This window comes from Emys orbicularis, chromosome 4 (genome assembly GCF_028017835.1).
Source record: "Emys orbicularis isolate rEmyOrb1 chromosome 4, rEmyOrb1.hap1, whole genome shotgun sequence".
NCBI classification, from domain to species: Eukaryota; Metazoa; Chordata; order Testudines; family Emydidae; genus Emys; species Emys orbicularis.
Window position 1 is genome coordinate 31,693,254 of NC_088686.1, and position 23,006 is coordinate 31,716,259.

General features: G+C 39.3%; 1 protein-coding gene across 4 annotated transcripts; it reads left to right on the forward strand.

The window, feature by feature from the left end:
- Nucleotides 1-2,856: 2,856 nt before the first annotated feature.
- Nucleotides 2,857-23,006, forward strand: ATXN3 (ataxin 3). Of its 4 annotated transcripts, XM_065403637.1 has the most exons (12): nt 2,881-2,941; nt 8,975-9,139; nt 9,584-9,628; nt 11,114-11,199; nt 11,688-11,754; nt 14,814-14,901; nt 15,191-15,323; nt 16,042-16,217; nt 16,828-16,951; nt 18,827-18,912; nt 19,585-19,606; nt 19,790-19,873. In XM_065403637.1, the coding sequence occupies exons 1-11, from the start codon at nt 2,918-2,920 to the stop codon at nt 19,587-19,589; spliced, it is 999 nt and encodes a 332-aa protein (XP_065259709.1). In that variant the 5' UTR covers nt 2,881-2,917; the 3' UTR covers nt 19,590-19,606; nt 19,790-19,873. The 4 variants fall into 4 exon arrangements, with proteins under 4 accessions (XP_065259707.1, XP_065259709.1, XP_065259708.1 ...); XM_065403635.1 differs by lacking the exon at nt 19,585-19,606 and having other exon boundaries at nt 2,857-2,941; nt 19,790-23,006; XM_065403636.1 differs by lacking the exon at nt 19,585-19,606 and having other exon boundaries at nt 9,587-9,628; nt 19,790-23,006.

Here is a 23,006-nt window from a genome sequence, read left to right on the forward strand (position 1 = left end):
TAGTTTAATTCTGCCAATTTAATTCCCTGTTCTCCATTTTCATTTTGAAGGACAACTTAATCATATGACTAATAAATATCCTGTTCAGAAATGTTTTTTCTAAAAAGTCTTGTTCCTAAGGAAAAAATGCACACAATAAGCAGAAAAACTATATAAAAGGCACTCACATTTAAACCAAATGAACAAAACCCCCCTCCAAGGCTAAGACTAGTCTCTTTGTATTTTAATTGAGTAAAATGGAGGGGGGGGGGGGGAAGCATTAACAGTGAAATGGAAATTAATTTGTGGGGGTTTTTTTTGTTTTGTTTTTATTTTTATTTAAATACTGAGTTAGTTATAACAACGTGTGTGGGTTTGCCCTAAATCATTATAAAGTAGAGAGACCTGTTGGTCCTCTTCCTTATTGTTCTCCTGTAGGTATTCTGAGCAGTTCAGAGGGTGCAGCCGTGGCTTGGGCACAGGTGCTTTTGTCCTATGGCATGTTGCAAATTCTGGACATGGATAGGTGTTTGCCATGCACCAAGCATAAAGTGGAGCAGCCTCTGGAACTGCTGTAACTTATGGAAACTTCCAGGAACCATCTATGGGCCATGCCGCAGCCCGTTCTTTGCCCCAAGGCCTGTGAGGGGTAGGGACATAGGGGCATTATGTTAGATGGTAAGCGGCTGGAGCCAAGGACTGGAGGATATTTGGTTCTGTATTTCTACATGCCTAGCTCAACAGGATCCTGGTCCAGGATGGGCTTCCTTAGTGCTACAGCAATACAAATAATAAACAACCCTATGCTGTTCAAGGAATTCCCTGTGCTGAGGAAATTTTTGGCTGTGAGGGAGGGGTTCCAGCTGCTTTCCAGATCTTTATGATTGTGGTGTGGTGTAAAGGTGCTTAAAACACAGCCTTGAATTCAGTCATAGAGTTTGACTGATTTTTCTCACAGTAGTTACTCTCCTTCAGAACATGAAAGGGTCACCCCTCAAACCAGCAGCTTTCCATAAATCTGCATATTGGTTCAATACCTCCCAGTCTGTCTGCTATAAAAAGCCTATGGTTTCCCCAACTGCTGCTGTTCCACAATCCGCAATGGTTTTCAATGAGTTTTGGTATCCGTATTAACTTACACCAAGATCCCTGTGGTGTTGAATTTAGAATGATGTTATAGAAAGCACTGGAGATGAAACTTTTTAGTCATTATGCAGTGGCGTCCGTACTTCCCACTTCTGTTTCTCCTCCTAAATGATGAGAGCCAGAATAGGATAGTAATCAGAATGTATTACCTCCCAGAAAGCCCATAATTTACCACAGATGAAGTGGTAGACTACTGGGACAGCTCATCTGGAAAGGAAAACTCCAAATTAAGCACCTACTGTTAGGACATGCTCCTTTGGAAGAACTATTTTTCTGTACTCTAGAAATGTCATCCACCTAAACAATGCTCTGATGGATTTGTAGCATAAATTACATGCGCTAGCCAACAGTTCATCTTAGGACTGATCAGTTAATGCCTATCATTCTGGTATCTGAGTGCCTTAGTGTTCAGATATTACAGTAATGGGCAATACAGGTATAAGACAAAACAGGTAATTTTGTCTTTGCTGGTTGATTCTTTCTCCCTTATCCTATTTACTGAGGATGAGCATGATCAGATTTGTTCTGTCCCAGTAAATTTGGGAAAGGAGTTGTACCTTCCTCATGTTTGGCAAGAGCCTAACACATTTCTGATGCTACTGTAATCTTTAAAAATGTCTCTTCCTGTCTCTTCTCTTTTCCCTTTTGCTCCATTCTAGCCCCACCCTCCTGCTGGAGCCCCTCCCCTCCAAATTCTCTGTGTTCTACTCTCCCCTCTTTTTCCTCCCTTGCCTTCAATACTAATATTTTATGTACCAGTGTGTCTATGACTGGCTGTTGCCTATGCCTAGCTCAGCACCATGCTGCCACTTGGCAATGAGGTATCAGTGGTAACCACTCACTCCCTTTCTCCATCCTCTTCATTTGCATCCTCCTTATAGTGGTTGAAATGAATGAGTTTGGGGAAAGCAGATAGAGAAAGAGGTTTAGGTCAGCAGAGCGGACAGCTGGTTCACTTAATTAAAAAAATAAGTCATGATCATTAGTTTTCAAATGCCACCATTTGTACAGATAAAGGAGAGAGTAGGAAATGCCCTTCATAATTCATACAGCCTGACACAGGGCATGCCTTCACCAGGAGGCTCTTTTCCACCTAATTTCATTAAAGTGCCCTGAAACTAGCTGACAATTCTTCCCTTCAATTAAATGGGCAGTTATGAGAAATGGGATAATCTGCTTTGAAAGTGAATTAAATTCATTTCTGACTGAGTTAGTGTAGAATAGTATATGGGCATTGTGACAAAACTCGCTAAGACTTAATTATCACCACCCTGAACAAGGTGGATTTTGGAAGGGTCTTTCACCTGTAGGAATAGAACAGACTCTGCTACTCACAAAGCACAACCCTACCCCCTTAAAATACTACGGAGGTGCGGGATAATCCCCATCAGCTCCTGGCAATACAGGGCTTGTGACACACAGGGCAATCACGTGGTTGTAAGCGCTAACAAAGCTCTTCAGACCACAGCGATGAGCTAGTGGCTGCGGCTCTGACTGCGGCACCCAGCCCCCACTTCCCCCGACAGCCGACGGGGGGCGATCGCACCAGCTATTCGAGTCCCGAAGCCGCTTCTGGCTCCCGCAACCCCGCCCCCAGGACTCCAGCGCAAGCACTGATGTTGTGATCACATGACTGTCACGGAGCTGGAGAGGCCGCGGTTTATTGGGCGGGGTAAGATCACGTGGTGGGCAGAGGGCGAGGGGGTGCGGGGCAGCTGCGATGATTGGCTGCTGTGGGGCTGGGATGTGGTCACGTGAGGTGAAGGCTGCTGCTGGCTTGGGACAAATAAACATGGAGGCCATCTTCCATGAGAGGGTGAGTGTGCGGCGGGGGGAGAGGGCGCGTACGGTTGAGCGGGGGACTCGGGAGTGGGGGAGGGCGCCGCAGAGCGCCAGCGGTTGGATGGGGGGATGGGTATTTCAGAGGCTTGGGTAGGAGTAGGAGTAGGAGCTGGGCTGGGAGGGAAAAGGAAAGGAAGGGGTGGTAGCCTATGGCGGGGTGGCGGTTGGCAGGTGGTAGTGGAGCGGTAGCCTGGGGCGGGGGAAGTGAGGGGAGCTGTAGCCAGTAGCTGGGAGCCGGGGCTGGTGAGTTCTCTCCATCCCGTGGATGACTTAGAGTAGGGTAGTATTTGAAACTGTCTTTTAAACACTCCCGAAAACAACCCCCTGACTAAATTCGTTTATCCAATTGATCTTGATGTCATATTGCCCCTTACTATAGCATCTTTGTGCTGATAAGATTCCTCGCAAGTGGAAGGGGAGAGCCAGGTGAAATGATAGTTCAACTAAATACTCTTCGAAGAAATCTAGGCCCCTTTCAGAAGGGGAATCCGATTTCTCGGCCAGTCTGCTGGCATACCTTGCCAATACTGAAGTCCCTAGCAGCTGAATGGTTTAAAAAAATGGCTGGACAAATAAGTCTATAAAGCTTCAAAAGTGGTCACAAACAAGTGTCAATATTACTTCCTTTTATAGAGCAACTTTTTCATGTTGAGTTTTATTTCCTGTTTTTTTTTTCTTGGTCCTCTAAAGATAAATACAGAAAGAATTTGATCGTGCAGAATGAAGTTTTTACTCTCTTGAGAAAGGCAGCATGGCTTAAATGAGAGATGAGCATAAAGATGGGAAGCAGGAGATATGAGCTCTATTCCTGACTTCTTCTACTGTCTTGCTGTGCTTTTGCTCATGACAACCTCTCTCTACCTCCGTTTCTGCATGTACAGAGTGGAGATTATGACACTTACTTCAAAGTGGGTGTTGTTAAAATTTATTTAATAGCTGTACAGTGCTTCTGAAAATGTAAAGCACCATATGAGTGTTAAATATTTTGTTTCAGATGACAAGTACCTGTTACTCATGATTGCCTTCAAACTCCTAAACAATAATCTCTATATCACACCATCACATTCTAGTGTCGTCTTTATGTACTTCCTGTAATTTAGTTTCTTTAGCCATCTTTATTATTAATAATAGTTTTTCAAATTGTCATTCTTAATAAATTTCCTTTTGTAAATGCAGGTTGCTCTAGTTACCAAGAGATATAGTAACTAAACCAAACTAGTTCCTATCTGACCTAGACTGCCATGTGTAGAAGGGGAATTTAAAAAACAAACAAAAAAACCCCAACATTTTTTGTTTTAAAATAAATTACTGTGGAAAGATGGCTTTATAGGATTGGAATGATAGAAGTAATTCTGCTGAAGATTGATATTCTTATTTATACTCTGCCCTTTAATCTAAGTTACACAATAAATGGCAATTATTTTGTAAGTGGTGTAAACTGCAAGTATTTTACATCAGCCTGCAGTACAGGAAATGTGTTTACATATATGGAAACATACTTGCTCTTTGACAATTTAGTAGTTAGATTACTTAGGTAGAGGTAAAACATCTAGTTAGATATCTTAAGCAGTAAGCAACATATATTTTTATTCTGTTGTAATAATCATTTTCATAGGTTCTAAAGCCAGAATTGTGATAATCTAGTCTGACCTCCTGTATAGAAGAAGCCATAGAACTTCCTCAAAATAATTCCTGGAATTTATCTGTTTGGATGTTTTTCTATCTTGATTTAAAAATTGACAATGATGGAGAATCTACCACAATCCTTGGTAAATTGGTCCAATGGTTAATTACTCTCGGCATTAAAATGTATGCTTTATTTCTGGTCTGAACTTGTCTAGCTTCAATTTCCAGCCATTGGATTGTGTCATACCTTTGTTTGCTAGACTGAAGAGCCCATTATTACATGTTTGTTCCCCATGTAGGTACTTATAGACTGTGAGCAAGTCACCCCTAAACCTCCTCTTTGTTAAGATAAATAGATTGAGCTCCTTGAGTCTGTCACCATAAGGCATGTTTTCTAATCCTTTACTCATTCTCATGGCTCTTCTCTGGACTCTTTTCAATTAATCAACCCCCTTCTTGAATTGTGAACACCAGAACTGGACACAGTATTCCAGCAGTGGTTGTGCTAGAGCCAAATACAGAGATAAAATGACCTCTCTACTACTACTCGAGATTCCAGGATCGCATTAGCTCTTTTGGCCACATCATCCCATTGAGAGCTCATGTTCAGCTGATTATCCACCCTAACACCCAAATCTTTTTAGTCACTGCTTTGCAGGATAGTGTCCCCCATCCTGAAAATATGGCCTACATTCTTTGTTCCCAGATGTATGCATTTACATTTAGCCATATTAAAATGCATGTTGTTTGCTTGTGGCCAGTTCACGGAGTGATGTAAACTACTCTGAATCAGTGATCTTTCCTCTTCATTATTTACCATGCCCTCAATTTTAATTGCCTTCACTTGGGAAAAATTTGAACAAGTGTGTATGTAACATCATTTTTAATAAAGATCTACATTTCAGTTCACTGGTAGTGCCCCCATTTCCTCCAAAGTATTCAGAATGCTGCTTAGGTATTTACAGTTAAAGTACTTTAATACACACACATCAAATTCTTAACCATAAAATCATGTGTGAAAAGAAAATAATATAATTTTAAAAGGTAGGTAAGGATACCTTTTCAGATAGGTCTAAGGGGGGCAAGCTCCATGCCTAAGGAGCCAGTACTGTAAAAGACAGGAAGTTCTGCTCTAGGGTAAAATGTTGAAAGCTCTAATAAATGAATGGCCAGAGCATAAATGTATGTCAGGACAAGGTTGAACGAGGAGGCTTATAATTATGAAAGAATGCTGTGTCTCCTTTATTAAGGTTAAAGCTACTTTCAGTTATAAATTATGAGCCTAATTTTCTTTCTTTCCCCTGCTTGCCCCTCAATTCACCCTTAAATGTCACCAAAGAAAAACCTCAGTACACCTGAACATTTGCACACTGTATGTTATCTTAGGATGGTAAAAATATTTGGGGCAAATCCCATGAGGACTTTCAATGAGGTGGGGATTAAAAATTTCCCTATCATTCTCTTTTAAATATTTTCTTGATGCTTTTTTGACTTATATTTCAAATCTGATTCACATAGAATCTTCAAAACCAACTTTTTCAAGAGTCCCTAATAAATGGGAATGCCTTTCATATGATTGAGAGTGCATGTATACTGAAGTTCTTAAGGTAAAAAAATACAAAAGTATGCATATCTATTTACTTTGGAAAACACATATTATATACATGTGTATATTTGGAAGTGTATACATGTCTGCATTTAATAGATGCATCAGTTTGAGGCAAACTTGCAAAGTCTTCATGGCCTATGTGCAGAGGTGGGCAAACTACAGCCTGTGGGCCACATCCGGCCTGCGGGACCCCCCTGCTCGGTCCCTGAGCTCCTGGCCTGGGAGGCTAGCCCCCAGCCCCTCCCCTGCTTTTCCCCCTCCCCCGCAGCCTCAGCTCACTGCGCCACCGGCACAATGCTCTGGGCGGCCGGGCTGTGAGCTCCTGGGGCAGCGCAGCTGCAGAGCCCGGCATGATCCGGTGCTCTGTGCTGCGCAGTGGCGTGGCTGGCTCCAGCCGGGCGATGCAGCTGTAGCACCACCAGCCACCGGCGCTCCAGGCAGCGCGGTAAGGGGGCGCATTGGATAGAGGTCAGAGGATGGGGGTGTGGATAGGGGTCAGGGTGGTCAGAGGGTGGGGAACAGGGGAGTTGAATGGGGGTAGAGGTCCCGGGGGACAGTCAGGAAGGAGGAGGGGTTGGATGGGACAGCGGGGGGGGGGGGCAGTCAGGGGCAGGGGTTCCGGGGGCGGTCGGGGCAGGGATCCTGGGGGGGGCAGTCAGGAATGAGAGGAGGGGTTGGATGGGGCGGTGGGGGGCAGTCAGGGGTGGGGGTTCTGGGGGCGATCAGGGGACAGGGAACCGGGGTGTGTGTGTGTGGATGGGGCAGGAGTCCCGGGGGGCCATCAGGGAACAGGGGGGGTTGGATGGGGCAGGAGTCCCGGGGGGCCATCAGGGGGCAAGAAGCAGGGGAGGTCAGATGGGGGCGGGGGCCGGGCCACACCTGGCTGTTTGGGGATGCACAGCCTCCCCTAACCGGCCCTCCGTACAATTTTGGAAATCTGATGTGGCCCTCAGGCCAAAAAGTTTTCCCGCCCCTGCCTACGTGTGTATATCCATGATGGGGGAAGCGACTTAGGGGTACATGGCACTGTTGTGGAGGGAAAAGAAGAGGGAGATTTATATGAGACAAGTGCAACTGGTATGGAGAATGAGAGAGTCACATGTGGAGGCTGCCTGTGTAAGCGGGGGAATGGTCCCGCTATTGTGGGGAACTTTCCTGGCTTCTGCACTACCCCGGTGAAGTGGGCTAGCGAAAGGATCTGAGTCCTTGCTCCCACTTCCTTTACCCAGAGGCCTCCCTGCCCTTGAGGACTCCCCTTCCACTCTCCTGTCTGGCAGAGTCCTCGTGAACCCCGACAAGGCTGGGCCCAGGATTCCTGGGGCTCTCAACCCCCAACCCTGCTGTGGTCACCCAGGACAGGGGCTAGGGTGTCCCCACTCCGGGGTACTCTCTTTGCACTGTGCACCTCCCTGACCCACTGATCATTTCATACAATTTAAAGCAAATACAAGTTGTTTAATTAACAATTAATTTAAAAAAAAGAATAAGGAAAAATGGGAAAGGTTAAAGGAAAACACATCACCCCGCTCTGTGGCAGGGAACATTACAAACAGTGTCTCTGGAACATCAGGGCAGTTCACAGTCTGTTCCTCGGAGGTCCCAGGCTCCTTCTCAGGCCCGGGCTGTGCTGCAGAGACGCTGCGGGTTGGACACTTGCTCTGGCGGTGGCCACACGCTCTCAGGCTCTAGGTGGCAGGACCCTTCTTCCCAGCGTCGCCCGCGCCCTGTCAGGGTTATGATCCCCCTCCAAGTCTGGCCTGCAAGGCCTCTTGGCTGAGGTATCTCCCTGCGCTGCGCCCACTGCCCAGGGTCCCCCTTGCTCTCCCCAGCTGCTCACCGCACCCAGCTCCGGACTGCTCCAGCCCCAGCTCCAGCTCCACTCTGCCTCAGCACGGCTGCTGCTGCTGCTCTGCCTTCAGCTCCCTGGGCTGCTTCTCTGGCCCCTCTGGCTCTGGTTGCTACAGCTCTGCTCCCAGGGCAGGTCTGCTCTGCAGGCTGCTTCTGTGACTTTGCTCCCAGCTCTGACCTGCTTCCTGGCTGCTTGTCTGGCCCCTCTGGCTCTGGTTGCTGCAGCTCTCCTCCCAGGGCAGGTCTGCTCTCTCTGGGCTGTGCTCTGGCTTTGGGGCTGCACCTCTGCTTCCAGCAACTTAGCTCAGGCCCCTGCTCTCTCCTTAGCTCGGCCCCACTCTGTCTGACTCAGGCCATTCCAGTTCACACGGAGGACGGGACCCTCCTGACTCCCTGATTAGCCTGCCCGCCCTGTCAATCAGGCTGATCTGGAGCATTGGCCTCTCCCCATTGTTCCTGGGGACTGTCAGTCTCAGGCTCCTGATTTCCCATCGACCCTTCCCCTTTTAGTGCTGGGAGCTAGCCAACCAAAACACCCCCACTGAATGTTAGTAAGGGGGCAACAGTCCCCTTACACCTGGGAGAGAATGAAGTCTGTAGCTGCTGTTTGCAAGAATTGTTGGAGTCCCTCTGTGACTTTCAGTCTGCAGAGACTTCTGTCACTGGCCAATTCTTAAATTACCTTCTAAATTAAAAGTAAACTTACGGACTAAAAATGTTTACATTTCTTGAGAAATAACCGGGGTCCGTATGCATGTGTCAGAGATGATCTTTTGGGTGTTCTAAAGTCAGACAAGTAATGCACTGTAGGAAAGCTTGGGGGTAAATATACTCCCTTGGCAAACATAGATGATTGAAGCAATGAAGATATAACAAAACATTAAAACAATTCTTAGATATATTTTTGTTCCTTTACAATTTTAGCAAGAAGGCTCATTGTGCGCTCAGCACTGTCTGAATAACTTACTACAAGGGGAATATTTTAGCCCTGTGGAGTTATCTTCTATTGCACAGCAGCTAGATGAGGAAGAGAGAATAAGAATGGCGGAGGGAGGAGTTTCTAGTGAAGAGTACAGAACGTTTTTACAGGTAACAATCATTTTAACATTAGATTGCTTGGCATCTGTTTGCTTTTTTGAAACATAATTTTTTGTTTTACAAATTTGTCATTCTTGCTTTGTTATGGAAGCTCCATTTTCAAGTGATAATGCTTTTCTATTTTATAGTCTTTTTCATACAAGTATGTCAAATTGGCATTTACAAACATTAATTCACTACTAAAGCATCACAACACTTCAATGAGAAATATATTATCCCCATCTTACAGGCATGGAGAGAAGGATATGGGATTGTGTTTTTTCACTAAAAGTGTATTTTGGGCAGGGCAAGTAGTCTTTTTCTAAATGGGTGTACAGAGTCTCTGTTGTAGGTGTACACAATTGTATTTATTTTTACACTTGATTTCTCATAAACCTTTTTAGAAGTGTAAGCTGATCACAATTTTTCTTTTTCTCCTCCACCCAAATTGAACAGCAGCCTTCTGGAAATATGGATGATAGTGGCTACTTCTCCATTCAAGTAAGCATGACTCTGTGTTCAGGACAATTTCTTACAACCAGTGCAGTTGCATTATATATATTTTCTTCAAAATAATTTTGATAGCATTTAGTAATTCTTCTCCAATTTCTAGTGTGTAGGATTAATGCAGGAGAGTTCTGGCTTTCTAGAGCATCGGGTTTAAATTATGGATTACAGAGGCCTTCCTGGTGATTACGGGGTCCGTAGAGAATCCTTCTCTTACAAAGTGATCTGCAAAATGAAAAAGCTGCAGAATCTGTGTTCCAAAGGCTTTATTTCACACTTCTGAAACTTTAGAGCTATTTGGAAAAAAGTTTATTTTTAAAAAGGGAATTTACTTAATATGTAATTAATCTTTTAAATACCTGTAATAGAACCAAAAACCCCATAAAAATCCCAGACTAGTAGCTTTTACCTATATTGGATCCCTAGGTCATGTTCTGTACCTTTTGTTTCTCTTCTTGTGGCCCCCATGTATGTTGGTCAGTATTTCTTCCCATACTCTCATGTAAGCTTCTGCTCCCATTACTCTGTTTTGTAGATGCACAGGGCTCTCTTTTTATTTGCTCATTTTACTTCCCAGTCTCATTTCTGAAATATATTTTCTGCCATTGCCAGCATGGCAATTCCTTACTTCCTAATTGTGCTGCAGTGACTTTGAAGCAGATAAAAATTGCTTTCTTCTTTGTTTCTACTTTCTTGCTCCTCCATCTCTTTGCTCACTTGCTACACTGTTGACTGGCTGAGGTGAGGATGAATTGTTAATCTCCCCATACCTTTATCCCAAACAGCTTTAAGTGAGTAGTGTTAAGACGTTTGATTCCATCCATAAATTTCAAACATACTGAATAATGTTTAAAATGAGTTAGAACTTTAGCAGATATTAGGGAGATCCTTAGTTGGAAGTCTAGGGTTTTTGGTAAACCTTGATGCTCAGGTCTACCCAAGTTGTAATGGAGTCAGGGACCTTGTTGCAACATGGTTCTAGTTTGTAGTGTGGCAAAGTTAAGGACCTATGTGAGTTAAAAGTCTTAGTGGACATGTCTTCAAAAAGGATGAGAGTAGATGATCCCTAAATATGTTAACAGTAGCCCAAATATTGTTTCTTGTGTTATCTTAATGGCTGCAAAATGCCACTACATTTTAATAATGTAGTTTTGAGGGTGAAAGTAAGAAGGTAATAAGCAGACAGCTGGATATAAGGCTATAACATAATCAAGGAGGTGTGCTTTGCTAGAATCTCTCTGTCAAACTCTAGTTTTGTAATTCATCTTTGTTGTATATGCTATCTATGTTGTGTGGTGATCGTAGATTCATGAAGGTTGCATTTTGAATATTATGATCCCGAGGTTTCCTTTTTATATCAACTTTTTAAAAGCACAGCTTTATGAAAACAATATAATTGTTCATAGTGATTAAAATGGTTGCATTGCTTAAATTTGGAGTTGACTGGTTTGTCTCATGAAAAGTACTATTTTTTGACAGGTTATAAGCAATGCCTTGAAAGTTTGGGGTTTAGAACTAATCCTCTTCAACAGCCCAGAGTATCAGAGGCTCGGGATCGACCCTATGTAAGACTTTCTTTTTAGCACCCTGCTTTCATTTTACAGAAAAGTAACGCTGAAAATCTGTGATTACTAAGTTTCTTTTAAAATTACTATTTCAAGCTCTGTTACATTTTGATGTTTCCTTTTTTATCCCCTCAGCCTTTTATTTTTCATATTTTGGGGATTAATATGATCTGTCCTCTGAGCCTTCATGACATCTCAGTATCTGTGGCATCACAGTATGCTGATTGAGTTGCATGTGATGTCATATATGCTTTATGACATTACCAGGTTTATATAGACTTCACTACATAATTAAAAAGAACACTTTAAAATATTATGAATTATAATAAGAGCAATTTAAACACTCTATAGCATCAATAGTTATGTTGTATTGCCAAAATATTGTAATTTATTTATAAATTAGTGATAACAAATAATTTAAAAGTTAGTATGAGCTCCAATATTAGAGAATTTAATTTTATGTATACCTTGTGTTTTTCTTTTTACAGAAATGAAAGATCATTTATTTGTAATTATAAGGAACACTGGTTTACAGTTCGAAAGTTAGGAAAACAGGTGACCTTGTCTTTTTTTATTTAAAAGTTGACTTCAGAGCGGGGGTGGAAAGAATGGTTGCAATGAGGCCATGTGCTAGCCTTTCATCTTTTGAAGGTCTGGGTTGAACTCTGTTTTAGACTATCCCAAATAAATAGGTTGGGTAAACGCTTATTTATATCATAATGCTGCCAGGCAGCTTGGCATTAATGTTGGCGTAAGGAAGGACTCTGGATCAGATCCCCTAAGAATCTGTATGCTGTTATAGGAAGCAAGAGCTGCAGCTCTGGTTACAGCTTTATGTGACATCACTACATATTTGTCAGGAAAGAGAGAAGACTTAATGTAACAGACAGCCAGAAAATCATACTTTTGAAAAAAGTTTGAGGTCATCTTTATACATTATAAAGAGGTACTGAGGGTCAGATTTTTTTTGTTTTTGCTGCATTACACAATACTATTACATTGATACTGTAAAATAAATTGCAGGTAGTTTCTGTGCATCTAAAATGGCTAGTCAGTATATGGGAAATGTGATTAACACATTAGACCATTGAATATTTATGTTTGCCAACATTGGAGAGGTATTAGTAGGGATTGTAGTGGGGAAAAGTAGAAACACAGCTTTTAACTCTGTAGGATTTAGGAGAGCTTTTAGGAGGAATTAAATTAGAAATAGATTGCTAAAAATAAGGGATGGTGTGCCTGTATGAAGTGTTCATAACCAAACAGCCAGATAGATCAGAAAAAGTTGGGTCTTTTTAACACACAGAGATAGAATGCCAATCAAAGTTGTCCCTTTCTAGATGACATTCTATAATTCTTCATATAATTAAACTACATTTTTAAAATGTGTAAAACACTCCTGAAGTAAGCTTTGTAAAAACATCTACAATAATGGAAAGGAGCTCACATAGCCATGAATAAGGTTTTTGGAAGCTGCAGCCATGCTGACATCCAGATGAGAAAAAATAAGTAAACTTTTTGTAGATGAAACTAACCAGGCCACTGCCCTTAACATGGCACTGAAGCTTTTTATTTTCTACTGAAAAGGCTCATTGAATGCACCAAACATTCCCGATAAAGCCTCTTTGTTAAAAAATGAAAGCTCAAAGTGGTTTGGCTGCAAGTGATGCCTTATACTAGTAATGATTTTTCAGGCCAATACAAATTTCAAAAATGCACTTATATTGTGGTTTACTTCAAGTGGAAATGACATCTGGCGTAAATGGGGAAAATGGGGAATGCATTACAGACTTTACATTCGGGATTAGTTTAAAAATAATTATGTTCATTTTGTAAGCATTTTTTCATGTTTTATATTGAAGGGGCATTAGTGTTCACTTTAAAACTGTTATCTGATGGGGAGAGCATTCCAGGCTAAATGTGTATGTGTAGTTCAGATTTTTTTTGGTAAACTATTATTCTGTCACAGAGATTTTTATTTTTTTAAATTTGGGTTTAAAACTTTATTTTTTTAGATGTTACATAGTTTATAATCACAATAAAGCACTTACTGGTGTCTATTCAGAGAGTAATACAGAAGGCGGATTCATTTTATAAGTTAATAATCCATCCCTAGACAAAATAGATTAGCTCAATGAAGGAAACATTAATTTGACTCTTTCATCTCTATTATTTGTTATACTATAAAGTAAAACTATTCTTTCTAAAAGGTTTTTTCCTCACTCCTCATTTTAAAAGCCCAACACTCATGTACATATATCAATACCATACCTTTTTATCTCTACCCCACACCCTTGGCCCACACACCATTTGGGGTTGGATTTTTTTTTTTTTTTTTTAAGAGGAAATTTTGTGGCGTGAATGGGGTAGAATGTTGGCAGTATGATATGGAACTATTTGATGACTCCATTCCTGGTGAACAGTAATCAAGACCCCAATCCTGCAGACACATGCATGTTCTACTTCAAGGACACGAGGAGTCCACTGATTTCATTTAAATGTGTTTAAAATGTTGCAGGATTGGGCCCAAAAGTAATTGGTGGTTCAATAGCATCTGAAATAAGTTAATAGTCTCATTCTAGCTATCAATGGACATTAGCCTCTATCACAAAGAATATACTTATATATTAATTAGTATTCTTGTTGACAGTTTCAGTAGCTTGGCCAAGAATTGTATGGAATGGAAACTGAATTCTGTTGCCATCTGAAGTGGTTCTGGAAGGTCATGATTTTAGCACAATGGAAGGGTGTTGTGAAGAATTTTTCTTCAAGCACTTGCATTTATTCAAGATAGTGTCAAGAGATATGTCTGATAGTTTTAATGGCCCCTATAATATCCATCTCTCCCCAAATTGGATATATTTTCAGTTATTACCAGAATTACTATTAATGACTAATGGGCCTTTTGGAGTGTGTGTGCGGTGATTTATACGGACACATCTTTACATCCTGTCTCACCTCCTCCTAATATAGGCTGTCTTTGTGACATAGATAATAAAAGTGTTCCAAGTGAACTTGGTTGATATAATTATCTTTAAAATACATGTAGAGAAACCAGTTACCTATGATTAAAGCAACCTTTTTTATAGTATCCGCAATTAAAGGCAGCACTGTTATGCATATTCTTAACAGAAAATACTCAACTATTTCTTCAGCCATCTCTTTAAATAGGGATTCTGTCCACTCTCCACTAAAAATATGAATCTATGGTGAAGTGACAGAAGGAAAAAAAACCTCAGTGTATCGAATGACAATCTCCAAGAACAAATATTGCAAACCAGAATAAACAGTATCATAAAGTAACAGCAGAAACCATGACATAAAAATTGTTCAAATTTCTCCCCTTTAAACTCTCCTGATATTAGTAGGGAGGGAGCCTGAAGTTACATAAATTTCCCTGTAAAGTTTCAGAGTTTGTGTTAGCTGAGGACTGTTTGAAGGGTGGCAGGTAGCAATACTTATGTTGTTGTGCTCTTGTACTTGAAAGGAATTTGATATTTCACATGATTAGTTTACAAATCCGATATTTCATCATGGAAATTGACCAGATTGCCCAAAAATAAATTCCATGCTAATTTTTTTCTCTCAAATCTTTTTTTGTTTTCAAATTACAGTGGTTTAACTTGAACTCCCTCCTGATGGGTCCAGAACTAATATCAGATACATACCTTGCACTTTTCTTGGCTCAGTTACAACAGGAAGGTAATACTAGTTTGCAAATGTTAAACCTCATTGCTTGAAAGCACATGATTAAAATCAGATAATTAACCTTTATTTATAAGAGTGTTTGTATCCAGTCTATCAGTTTTGTGACTGAATCGGTGAAATAACTATACAATCCTTGTAATGAGAAGCAAAGCCTAATATTGAATGTCTGTATTATATTGCTGGTAATAAATTACATCTTTTTTTATTTCATGGCATATTTAGTTGAGGGTATTTAATAATCCACACACCTTATACTTAGTATTTCTGCTTTTATTATTCCCAGGTTATTCTATATTTGTTGTAAAGGGTGACCTGCCAGATTGTGAGGCTGACCAACTACTGCAAATGATTCAGGTACAGCAGATGCAGCGACCAAAACTGATTGGGGAAGAGACTGCACAATCAAGAGATGAAAGGTAAGGTAAATAAAGATTTATTTTTAATAGTGTTGAACATGATTTTTTTTAGCGACTGATGCCTACAACCAAGGCACTTATTTCTAAGTAAACTTACAAAGTAGTATTAGGTACCGCTAATTCATTATATATACTATTATAATTTCACTGAGTTGTAAAGCTGCTATTTTCTGATTTATCCTACAACTACAACATTAATCCTTAAATGTTTCCAAATCTTAAAACATTTTAAAATACTCTAGTCAGCCTGGTATAGTTTTGTTGCATTTTATCATGATTAAATTTTATTGCTTTTAAAGAGATTTAAGAGAGCTTTAAATTTTCAAAGGAATTACTTCATAAATGTTCCTTTCTCTTGGTATACAGGTTAACTTCCATGGCTCTGCAATAGGTAAAAACAGAGATCTTGTGTGGCAATATAGCCTAGTTGATAGAGCATGGGACTGGGAACCACAAACTTCTGAGTTCTGCCCTTCACTGTGACACTGACTAGCACTGTGATTATGGACAAATCACTTAATTTCTTTTTACTTCTGTTTTTCATTTGTAAAATGGGGAAAATATTTAACTACCTCAGATGATGTGTTGTGAAGATAAGAATGTTTTTACAGTACCCTGAAAATGCAGAGCTAAATCAATGCAAAGTATTATTCTTTATTATGAGATTCAAATAACAATGTTATCTATGGCTGATTGCAATGAGATATCTATTCTGCAGGGTGCAAAAAACTGACCTGGAACAAGCTTTAGACGTTAACCATCCCTTTGATGGAACAGGCATGTTAGATGAAGATGAGGAGAATTTCCAAAGAGCCCTTGCTCTAAGTAAACAGGAAATTGATATGGAAGATGAAGAAGCTGATCTTCGTAGAGCCATTCAACTTAGTATGCAAGGTAAAAGACTTACTTAAAAAGAAGCTACAATTTGTATCCAGTGATCACTTTGACTAGTTGAGTTCTTGTGAAAAGTGAAATCTGACAGCTGAAATCTGTTCATAGGGTCAAGTACAGTAGCTATTTTCCCTGCGAATGTGTCTCAGGCCCACTGGTCAGGCCCTCTGGAAAGTCTGCCTCCTAAGCATGAAGGGATACTTAAGTGTGAACTTTGGTCCTTTCCTTGTGACTCTTAAAAATGTTGTCAGTTATGATGTGAATAGTTGATCACTAGGAAGTATAGTGAAAGTTCATCTTATTCACATAGACAGCTAAATAGCCATTAGATAATATTGATTTTTAGGTTGGCTACTGCAGTGGGTAGATTTGAACCATTGATCTTCAGGTGAAGTTCTCTGTTCCCCAATTCCCTGAGCCATTCACTCCTTGCCAGATCTATTGTTTCAAGACCTTTGTCTGTAGTAATAGAGATTAGATAATTGTATATGATGATCATGTTATAAACAATTTTTTCTTCATCGAGATTTGGATAGGTAATTTTAGCTACGTTACATTTGTTAGTTTAAAATTTCCCATCTTGATGTAATGAAATGCCATGTTCTAACTTTAGGAGGCCATCAAAGTGAGTTTTCAGACTCTGTATCGCAGAATATACCACATTCGTCTGGTACAAGTCAGTTTGAATCACTTTCTTCAGAAGAGCTGCGAAGGAGAAGACAGACATATTTTGAAAAGTAAAGTATCTGGTGGAAAACTGAATTTGCTTGTTGAAGTAATTATATTTTAGGATAGTAGAATATTTTTTCACACATTGAGGTCAGATTTAGCTTTATTTATCTTTTTTTTTTTTAATGGCCTTTTTAGCACCGTATTCTGGAAATCCTGTAGCTTCTAATTAGTTACTTGAGATACTAGTTAGAAGGAGATTGTTTGTTTGCCAGTAAGGTAAATGTCCAGCTATGTGCACACATAGGTACTAAGATACTATTTTATATGAAGTCTTAGGAGTATTGTTGTAAATAACACTAATTATTTTATAGAGGGTATGTGTCCGTCATGATTTAATGAGTGCACTCTACGAAAAAAACAACACAATCAATATTTAGTGGGGGTATGTGCCTGAGAGTTGAGATATAAATGCAGGGAGTCACATAATATTCATCTATTGAGTCCTTCCCCCTCTGAACAAAAGGTTGGGCAGAGCTTGTTCTCTGCTAACCATAGAGATGAGCAAGTAGATTCTTAATACCAATTCAGCTTCTGTTTCAGAACTATAAACCAGTTGCATCTCTTCTGTTGTTACTATTGTTTTTCCTTCTCTCTATCTTGATCTTCTAGTGAGGAGGGAGAGGGGAACCAGAAGGAAAAGTGAAGTAGTAAGGGGATAAGATTGTGTATGAGTGGATGAGAATGCCAGACATTTGAATTGAAGGGATTTTGGGGTGCAAGGGCATATGATGGGCACCATCCAAATATTTCTCACTCATTGGCTTTCCATGGAATGAAAAATGACTTTTTTGCAGAGGGGAAGTGTCAGAACAGGACCTTAGAAAAAGAGACAATAAAGACAAGATGAGGAGCTTTTAAATGGAGATTGTGGATTTAAATTTGGACCTGTATGTAAATTTTGGGAGGAGGAGGGAACAGATGTAAAGCCTCAGATCCAGGGAAATGTTTCACAATTTAAAAAACAAAACAAAACAGTAAAAACAGTTGTTTTTAACAACTAAATATTTTCCTGCAATGTTTGGAACCCTAACAGTAAGGAACTGAAAGTGAATCTGATATAATTGAAAAATATCAAAGCTGATATAAATGTTAAAATTAAATGGTATAAATTGTGACATGTTCTCTGGTATTTTAAAGTTATTTGTCTTTTAATGTATGGTATAAGAGAGACAAAGTGGGTGGGTTAATATCTTTTATTGGACCAACTTCTGTTGGTGAGAGAGACAAGCTTTCGAGCTTACAGTCTGCTCGAAAGCATCTCTCTCTCACTATCAGAAGTTGGTCCAATAAAAGATATTACCCCACCTACCTTGTCTTTCTCATATCATGGGACTGACATAACTACAACAACCCTGCATATAGGGTTGCCAGCTTTGGTTGTATGAACTCCTGGAGGTTTCATCACATGGCATTATCTTTAATTCCTGGAGACTCCAGGACATCCTGGAGGGTTGGCAACGCTGCACAATGTATGGTGTTGAACATAGGTAAAGAAACTTTGTTTAGAACATAAGATTTTTAAGTTGACAGTACTACTTTAATACATTTTAAAAGTTCCCTTTTTCATAATTCTAACTACCCACCATGGGTTTCTTAAGGTTGATAGTAGGTAGCTATCTATTTTCTGCCCTTTTTTGTGTGTGTGTGGATCAAATTATTTGCAGGGATCAGAATATAGTGAAGTGAGTGCCTAATATAAAAGCCAGAGATTCTGGATTATCTCACGGTCAGTTTTGTATCTGGTAATATTTTCTTGAAGTGTAAATGTGGTAACTTGAACTCTACCAGATACTAGGAACTTAGGAGTTTGTCTAGTTTATACTATTTTTGTGCTCCTAGTTTTGTTTTTTCACTAATTTAAACTATTTTGGTAATTTCAGACAGCAGCAACAGTTGCAGCAAGGCCAGACCCCAGATATACACGATAAGCCAACTACAAGTTCAAATGCACTAGGAACAGACCCAGGTATTGTTTTATTCAACCTATGGTTTTCAACACAGATGTTAATCTAGATTTTTCCCTGGTGGGTTCTCTCTTTGCTGAAGAACAGTTCCCCAATTTTCCTTGCCTTTAACTCCCCTAACAACTGCCCTTGGGGCTGCATGACATAGCCACTATTTTTCTTGCTGGGGAGGATATAATAGGGCTCTTAGAGAGCCTGTTCTGCTGTGTTGGCCGAAAGGGTCACTCTTGAGTGATATAAGATCACCTGTCCCACAGGAGTGGACTGCATTACCTGCACACTGCTCTCAGCCCTTGTTGGCCTAAGAATCTAGAGATAGTGATTGAATGTCGATCTCTCCTTCTTGGGAGTGCACAGCACTGCTACTAGATCAAGCAGGTTCTGGTTTTACTTTCTTTCAGTTGAATATAGTATGGTAGCTCTTGGTGTAGGTGTATGCAGCACTTCTTATTACCAACAACAGGATGCATGTTGAAAAATAAATCTCTCTCTAAATGTCTATTCTCAAGTTTTATAAAAAATACATTAGGCTGGAACAGAGACATTTATTATTTTTAATTATGTGTGGAAACATGTTAACAATGTAATTCAGAGAGAAAATAAATATGTGAACATTACTAATGTTAAATATCAGACCTAAAATTAATTATACATTATTTCATATCTTTTTATAGAATGATTACAGTGCATTGAAAAGTAAGTCTGAAATGATCATTTGATAATAGAAAACAAAAAAGCAAAAGACATCTGAAAAAACATGGAATGATAAACAAATAGAAACAAGAGGCAAGAAGTGATATGAAAAATGTTTACTTCTTTATAGCTGCATTCCAGAAGTAATTAAACGTGAATATTTTGTGTATGTTTGTCTCCTGGCAGGAGGCGATATGAGTGAAGAAGACATGCTTCAAGCAGCCATGAATATGTCCTTGGAAACTGTTAGGAACTGCCTAAATACAGAAGAAAAGAAATGACAAAATAATGTTTTCTCTTTTGTTAGAACACTCAATCTCCATTATAATATTCTTGTGTGGATGCTGTACAAGCAGGGTTCATTTCAGAGACACAGGATATTGTCTTACCACAGATGAAAAGAAGGGGGTCAGAGTTAAAAGGAGATCTGAAAATAACAAAAATATTGCACCAATTTAGAAATTAGCCCTGATGCTGCAAAACACTTCAACACATGCATAACTTTGCTCAGGTGAGTAGTTTCATTGACTTCAGGAGGATTACTCAAGTGAGCAAAGTTAAGTGCCTTGTAGGCTCAGGGCCTGTGTGTTGGATACCCCAAATAAGGGGCAAGTATAATTTACCTTCCTTTCTTATTAAATGTCAGCTGCTTGGAGAATTCAGCACAAAATTACTAAATTTAGTGCAGTTTTCTTATCAGTGAATTCAGATGCCATTCAATAATAATTTAAAAATAAATACAAAAAAGTTAGGCTCTTAAATCATGAATAGAAAATATGGACAAATTTTAAAACCAGTAAGCACGTTTTAAAATGAAAAAAATTTAATTCAATCTTTTACCCTCTAGACCCTGAGTTCATGGTTCTGTGTTTCTCCTGCAAGAATTGATGGTGTTTCGCTTCCCAGAACCTAGAACAGAGCTTTCTGCTCTGCTGTTTTGTGCTTGTGATAGGATCATTTCTGCAGGAGAAACACAAAACCATGAGGTCTTGGCAGTTGAAAAGAAAAATCTTCAATATAATTGTAATTATAATGGTACCCAAGTTATCTTAATGATTTAAGATTTTACCTTTTTTGTACTTGCAGTACCTTTAGCATTATTTGAAAATCATCATTAAAGGAAGGTTCATGTCAAAGATTTCTCCAGTTCTCTTACTTTAGGTCAGATGATTTGGCTCCCTCTTCGTACTCTTTCCACTGAATGCTGAAGTTGGCTTTACTGGAGATGGTACTTTTTTCTGTGAGAGAGACATGACATGTTGGCAATTGGGCTAAACAGTTTATTCTTGTCTCTACCTCTCCTGTTTTGTCTTCTGTTTTTAATCTTTGAGTTCCTCCCCTTACCTTGGCCTCTCACCATTTCTTCCTTCACACTCCTAGTAAGAATATCTATCTCTTCCCTGGTTTGTTAGTTCACCAAGCTGTGTTGAGAGTGGGGAGAAAGGAGGGAGAAAGAGATTTAGATGCCATAACTTCAGTGCCACATTTCTAAGGTGCATTCCTGCAATCTGAAATGACCCCTGTGCAGGTAGCTTTGTTAAGACTGACTGTTTATGTTTGTATGTGTGCGCATGTTTTTTCTCAAATGCTTTTTACGAATATCTTCTATTTTGTCAGAATTTTACAGCTTTTTCAGGAATGGCCTGCATTCATGCACCTTACAGTTTGTTTATCATGTTGTTTCTGTTACTGAGAAAAATGGGGAGCAAAGTATGCAAGCTAGCTTGTTCAATCAGTTGTAAGACTTACCCTTTGATACTCAAGATGAATGTGTGACAGAGTGACCAAATTTGGCTTTCAATTTTACTGCAACAGTTTAAACACATTCCTTTTTCATAAATGGTGCTTTAACTATAAATTCTGTTTACATATAAATTATATGGAAATATGTTAGATGTATGGTGTTGAAGCTGTTTTTCACTTAGTATGTAAGCAGTTGCCACAGACATTCTAAGAATAATCTTTTGAAACTATACATTTGATTTCTTTACCAAAATATTTTAAAATTATACTATTGCACCATAGTAATGTATTTAATTATAATTAGTTAGAGTGAATCATAATTAGATGGAAATAAACATTCAGCACAGAATAGTACTGTATATAAAAGGGCCGTTAGGTTTTGGTAAAGATTTGTGTAGAATGATGGCTTCTTGATGGCTTAGAATATTACTGTAAGATAGATCCTTAGGCTAAATTCTGTTTCCTTTACTTGTATGCTTAATTTCCACTGATTTCAGTAGGACCACTTGCATGAGTAAGGCAATGTGGATTTGACCAGAAGACAAGTAATGCTTTTCAGAATTGCTTTTTACTTCCACCATTCTCATCCTTTGTAGGCAATACTGTTGTGCATTTCAGTCTACCTAATTGACTAACAGATTAACTCTTTTGCCATGCCTGCTGCACCAAGTTTTTAAAACAAAGTCACTGCTTTAAAAAACAAAACAAACAAACAAACAAATAAAAACACACACACACAACTTTGCAGTGATGAATGGCTGCACAAACCTATCAGTATAGATTTTGGCTTCAAGATTGATTGTTCCTTGTAAATGACAGTGGGAAAGGATGCATATAAAGCATGAAATACTGTTTTTGTGAGGCTGGAAATTCATCATGATTTTTCTTTTTCTCTGCCTACATTTTACCTGTCATAAACATTCTCCTTTTTGGCATGATGCAAACAACAGATGGATGATCTCATTTGACTTAATTTAAAATGCAGGGTTTTATCTTTATAAATGGATACAGATTTGTAAAGACTTCTTTTTTAAGACATGGTAATTGCTAACTTCCTCTTCAGTTATGTTATGTTATAAATTAATATTTCTTTGGCTATATACTGTAGCATTCCTATATAAAAATCTGAACTCCTATATTCTAGTGATGTTAATGATTTGATTTTATAATCACTAAAGCATGGAAGTTCATGATTAAAGCACCAAATCTATCCTCAAACCACCTCACTGCCTAAGTATTGTAGCATACAAGGAATGTAAGATCATATAATGCTTAAAAGGCACAACAGGGTGAATTAGATTTTATGGATAATCATATTCCTTTCAATAAACAGTATCATCTAAAAATTAAGTGAGCTAAATGTGCACTTGGCATTCTGAGGAATAGTAAGCTCACTCAGACTGGTTACCTGTTAGTGAATCAGTTAAGAGGTAGCCCTGGAGGCTACATACATTAATTGCACCAAAGGAAAAGGTGAATATGAACTAGTGACAATACACATATTACAGTGTAGATCCAAAGTACAGAATGTGTGGAGCTGCCAAGAAGCCATCAATAAAAACTGATCTCATTTTCTCACTGTGCATTCTTTAAGTGATAAGCACTTACTGACATGTATAAATTGTGAAACACTTTTGTAAATAAAGTTTAAACTATTTGA

What these genes read in the sequence shown, in the direction of transcription:
- ATXN3 (XM_065403635.1), top strand. Translation starts at nt 2,870, where the DNA reads ATGTGGTCACGTGAGGTGAAGGCTGCTGCTGGCTTGGGACAAATAAAC. An exon ending in AGTACAGAACGTTTTTACAG is followed by an intron (nt 9,140 to 9,583) that starts GTAACAATCATT and finishes CAAATTGAACAG; the next exon opens with CAGCCTTCTGGAAATATGGA. An exon ending in GTGGCTACTTCTCCATTCAA is followed by an intron (nt 9,629 to 11,113) that starts GTAAGCATGACT and finishes ATTTTTTGACAG; the next exon opens with GTTATAAGCAATGCCTTGAA.